General features: G+C 38.2%; 2 protein-coding genes across 5 annotated transcripts; one reads left to right on the top strand and one right to left on the bottom strand.

Annotated features, from left to right (window-relative positions):
* Positions 1-702: 702 nt before the first annotated feature.
* Positions 703-2,509, bottom strand: LOC125581719. Of its 2 annotated transcripts, XR_007319439.1 has the most exons (3): positions 2,259-2,509; positions 2,088-2,128; positions 703-1,757 (listed from the first exon to the last, which is right to left on the bottom strand). XR_007319439.1 is itself a non-coding variant. In XM_048747639.1 (2 exons), the coding sequence occupies exon 2, from the start codon at positions 1,340-1,342 to the stop codon at positions 875-877; it is 468 nt and encodes a 155-aa protein (XP_048603596.1). In that variant the 5' UTR covers positions 1,343-1,757; positions 2,088-2,476; the 3' UTR covers positions 703-874. The 2 variants fall into 2 exon arrangements, 1 of the variants encoding a protein (XP_048603596.1); XM_048747639.1 differs by having other exon boundaries at positions 2,088-2,476.
* Positions 2,510-2,663: 154 nt separating this feature from the next.
* LOC106416446 (BAG family molecular chaperone regulator 1) lies at positions 2,664-4,634 on the top strand. Of its 3 annotated transcripts, none has more exons than XM_048747638.1 (5): positions 2,677-2,914; positions 2,988-3,253; positions 3,496-3,752; positions 3,849-3,995; positions 4,096-4,634. In XM_048747638.1, exons 2-5 carry the CDS (start codon positions 3,031-3,033, stop codon positions 4,450-4,452), a joined length of 984 nt encoding a protein of 327 aa, XP_048603595.1. In that variant the 5' UTR covers positions 2,677-2,914; positions 2,988-3,030; the 3' UTR covers positions 4,453-4,634. The 3 variants fall into 3 exon arrangements, with proteins under 3 accessions (XP_013712782.2, XP_048603595.1, XP_013712783.2); XM_013857329.3 differs by having other exon boundaries at positions 2,680-2,914; positions 3,040-3,253; XM_013857328.3 differs by having other exon boundaries at positions 2,664-3,253.
* The last annotated feature ends 283 nt before the right edge of the window (positions 4,635-4,917 follow it).

Consider the following 4,917-nt stretch of genomic DNA (forward strand, 5'->3'; position numbering starts at 1 on the left):
TGAATGTAGTTATAATTTTTTTCTACCTTTCTTGCTATAATATTCATGAAAGAATATTTCAAGTAGACATAATAGTTTATTTAATTAAACATGGATTTTGTTTTTATTTATGCTGGCTCTTTCTTTATGGTGTCTTTGTAGTATGCATATAATTCTATTATATATTTTGTTGATATCTTGATCCTTTAAAACATAGTATATATGTAATGTGTATCACGGACTCTTTATATGAAATCTTAAATTAAAAATAATGTTTAAGCGTTAAGAAGAAGGTTTTCATAGTTTAGTCAAAATATGACACTTAAAACACTGGTGAATGATATCTTCGTCGAAGCCTATAATTGTTGAAGAACACAGTGGCTGCTTTTCCTGCGATGATAGTGATAAAGTCAGTACTTGAGAACATACCGGATCAGAGATAGCCAACCAAGTAAACCACTTCAATGCTAAGCTATAAATATAATGTATACAGGTCATGTGTTTAGCTTCTTAACTATTATGGAGTCGCCTTACTGTGTGAGCATTATATTTGTTGAATAAAATGCGAATGAAGGGAAATATCGAATATGAATGGACCATCGCATGTTTAGTATCTGCTGTCATTGTCAAATTGGACTCAAAATATGATTGTTGTTTACAATCTTGATATAATATAGAGAATACTAACTTAGAATTAAAAAAAAAACAATATAATACCAAATATTTCTGAAATGAGATATATTTTATATTTTGTATTAAAAAACCAAAATTATAGAAGTAGCAAAGAGTGAAAGTCAAACTTGTTCATAAAACAAACACCAGAAAAGGGGAAAAAACAGCATAAACGACTTAAGCATTAAAAAAAACTGCGTCTTGAACTCCAATTCTCTTTCACCTATGCATTGCGTGCTTTCTTCACCTTCTCCGATGCTATCTGCACCTGGCTACTTCCACCTTCAGCTTCACCACCAAAACCCGACCAAAGATATGATGGCTTTACCACATCAGTCACAATGATCTGATCCAACGTTCTTGGAGTGTCACAGCAGAGTAAACCCCAGTCGAAACGTCTCAGCGTCTCGTGAATCAGGTCTTCTCTAAAAGAAGAAGATGGTAGATTGATGATAACTCTCAAGAAAGGCCAAAACTTGATGATGTCTCGAAGGTAAATCTCTTGGAGACTCTCGTCCGTGTAATCAAGAACCAGAAGAAGCTTACCCTTGTTGTGATCGCCGTGTGAGAATTCGTTAAGTAGTGATGTTTCTTCGTTGCATCTTGCCATAATATTAGTCCAGTTCAGTCTTGAAGCTTCAAGAACTTTCTTCACAAACCTGTGAACAGAGTCCTTCTCTAGAAGATTCATGAATCATGAAAAGATAGCAATCTAATCTTCTCTTCTACTATTTCTTCTTCCAGACGTATCCTCTCTAGAACAGAGACATGACTTGGTTGCTCCTGCTCTTGTTTCAGGTATTGAATGTTTCTGTCTCGTTTTTCTAGACCCAAACTTGATTCTTGGAACAATTTAGAGCATAAGTTAAACATTAAATCTGTTGTAGAGACATAAGAAATGTCTTCTCTTGTTCTCAGAACTTACCCCTGATGAGCTCTCAAGATATCTTAGACTTGTGTACTCAGCAGAACCTGTACACTTGTGGTTCAGAGACATTGCATTGGTGAGGATTCAGATAAAAAATCTCCAAGTCCTTGTCCAAGGAGCACAACTTGAACCTCACTCTTCTCTTCTCCAGCTTCTGTCTTCTCTCATTGAGTTTTATCTGCCAGCCGCTCAACTCATTAGGAACTTCATGTATTATCACATTATGAAAGAAGATATCAAACATCAAAAGCTGGGAAATGGCTCAGCAATAAATCTAAATAAACTAATAGTCAGAAACGAAGAATTTTCACAGCCGTAAAAATATGAATATTATGAAAAGAAAATAGCAAACATTAAAAGTTGGGGGATGGCTTGGCCATAAATCTACGGATTCCAAAACACAAGGAATTTTAATAATTAAGAATCAAGACGGTGGAGATTTGTATAGAATCTAACCAGAGATCTAATTAAAACTATAAACAAAACAAAAAACAGTGAAATAGATTACCTGAGAATCCAGAAAAAGCATGTCAAATCAGAGCATGCGAACTTGAATAGAGGAGGAAGAGCGGCCAGTCCGTAGATCAGAGAGGAAGACCAAATCGTTAGCCATGACTCAAACTTTTTGTCTACTGGTTAGTTTAGAACGAAGGATGATTCTGAAAGCATGAACTCGTACCTTTTTATAGCAGAGCGTCCACTGCCTTGCACTCTCCAGGGTCGCATTGAATGGAGATCGTGTGTGATTGATTAAGGAGGGCTTTATGAGGGAATCGGTTACCGTCTCTGTTCGTGGAAGAAGAAGACGAATCAGTCGATGGAGGAAGATTGGAGACGCGAGACGGACACTACGAACCCTAATCCAAAACGCAACGTTTAAGTTTTGATATCCAATGTAGAGTTCGACGGGTCTGACTGCGTGGAAGAAGCCCAACTTCAGGGGAAAGAAACCCAAAATTTTATAAATCATACGGCGAGTTTTGAGAGTGAGGGGACAGATGTCGCACCCAGGATGATCGAATTAGTGACGTGGCGCTCTAACAGGAGAGAGTAACTCTACTTTATATTATTAGATTAGTATTTTCATTATTTCCCCAACCGGTTTCTCTGAAACTAGAAACTCGACAGAGAATCCAGATGTTTTCCTAATATACCGATTTTCTCGGGAAAACAGAGGAGATCTGTGAAGTCAATTCAGGTTATTCTACTGAAGAAGCTCAAAGAAGAAGAGAGAGAGACAGAAACGTCTGTACTTTGATCTTTGTAGTGCACGTGGGGAAGTGGGGTTTGGAGAAATGTTGATGATGATCTCCATGTCCAAGTCCCAGAGTTAATGTAACATTCTTCTTTTGTCTCCAATGTCTTTGTCTTGTTTCTCATACTGCTAATCTCTCGTAGAGATCTTTAGATCCGTTGTTGCCTTTGTCGGTTTAACAAAAACTGAGAGAAAAATGATGAAGGTGATGAGGAACAAACCGACAAATCTTCCGGCGACGAATGGCGGCAGGGAGTCAGGCGGTCATGATTGGGAAATGAGACCCGGTGGAATGTTGGTTCAGAAGCGTAACCCGGATTCGGATCCTGTCGGAGCTCCACCGCCACCGATGATCAGAGTCAAAATCAAGTACGGTTCGGTCTACCATGAGATGAGTATTAGTCCTCAAGCTTCATTTGGTTAGTCTCTTTACATATAAATACATTTTTCAATATTCCTAAGAAACTTTGATTATTTGTGTGTAAGTTAAATTTTGGTAGCCATCACAATTTAGTGAAAAAATTAATAAATTCTGATTTTTTTTTTCCAACAATTTGGAGGCTTATATTATTTTGAACACCACAGCTTACATTTTTGGGGGTCTTACATTTGTCTGTGCCCCGGCCCTGTGTGAGTTTGAATCATTTTCTTTTGGATGCAGGGGAACTAAAGAAAATGTTAAGTGGACCAACGGGTATTCACCATCAAGACCAGAAACTAATGTACAAAGAGAAAGAGAGAGATTCAAAGGCCTTTCTTGACGTTTCCGGAGTGAAAGATAAATCCAAGATGGTGCTTATAGAAGACCCCATTGGCCAAGAGAAACGATTTTTGGAGATGAAGAAGATCGGCAAAACCGAAAAGGCGTCTAAAGCGGTCTCCGATATTAGCCTTGAAGTTGATAGACTCGGAGGACGTGTAATGCCCCCCCCCCCCCCCCCCCCCCCTTTCTACTTTTCTTAAATTGTTTGTGTTTCACATATGCTGTTTTTGAAAGTGTTGCGTGTTTTATAGGTTTCGGCGTTTGAGATGGTTATAAAGAAAGGAGGGAAAGTCGCTGAGAAAGATCTTGTTACGGTGATCGAATTGTTGATGAATGAGTTGGTAAAGTTGGATGGGATTGTAGCTGAAGGAGATGTGAAGTTGCAAAGAAAGATGCAGGTATGTGAAATAAATAAAAAATCATCGAAGCTTTCTCAATGTTTCTTGGGTTATTATAGTTGTAACATTGCAAGTTCTATGTATTTTTTTTATGTTTTAGGCGACGAGAGTGCAGAATTATGTCGAAGCACTCGATGCTTTGAAAGTGAAGAACTCAATGGCTGATGGGCAGCAGAAACAGCCAAAAGGTCGGAGACTTGCAACGATTCAAGAAGATAGCAATGGACAGAGGCAAGAGCAGAAACCGATACAATCACTTATGGACATGCCTATAAACTACAAACACAAGAAGCAAGAGATTGTGGAGGAGCCTAGAAATTCAGGACCAGGACCAAATCTGATGGATTCTTCTACTAAATGGGAAACATTTGATCATCATGCTGCGACTTCATTGAGCTCGATCACTGCAAATAATCACGCCATCCCGCCAAGGTTCAATTGGGAATTCTTTGATTGAGAAATCTCATATAGTGAGAGCGTTTTTTTTTGCTTGTGTGGACGTTTCTTCTTCATCTTCTTCCTTATCATGATTCTTTTGATGTACTTAGATTTTTGTGGGCGTTGTTGTTGTTGGTTCTGGGAAATAAACAGAGACACTACTATAGAGAAGTGATTATGAAAAATCCTGATTCATCTGTGTTTTCCCTCTTCCTTACAGTTACTTTTGTTGCAAGAGACTGTAGTTTACCATTACTTTTGTAGCAAGGGACTGAAACCTACTTGATGAGAGAGAGGGTTACTCTCTGTCGGTTGTTTTTTATGAAGTTTGGAAGGATTCAAAAAGCAGACAATGAGTGGTGGTCTCCTGTTATCATTTTACCTTTTGTCAATAAGGACAATCTTTACTTTTTCTCTAGAGCGAGGTAAAATTGTATAATCCAAGGTGGGCCATGTGATTTTGATTTATCACGAAAATGAGATT

The sequence above is a fragment of the Brassica napus genome, chromosome C2 (genome assembly GCF_020379485.1).
Source record: "Brassica napus cultivar Da-Ae chromosome C2, Da-Ae, whole genome shotgun sequence".
Classification (NCBI taxonomy): Eukaryota; Viridiplantae; Streptophyta; class Magnoliopsida; order Brassicales; family Brassicaceae; genus Brassica; species Brassica napus.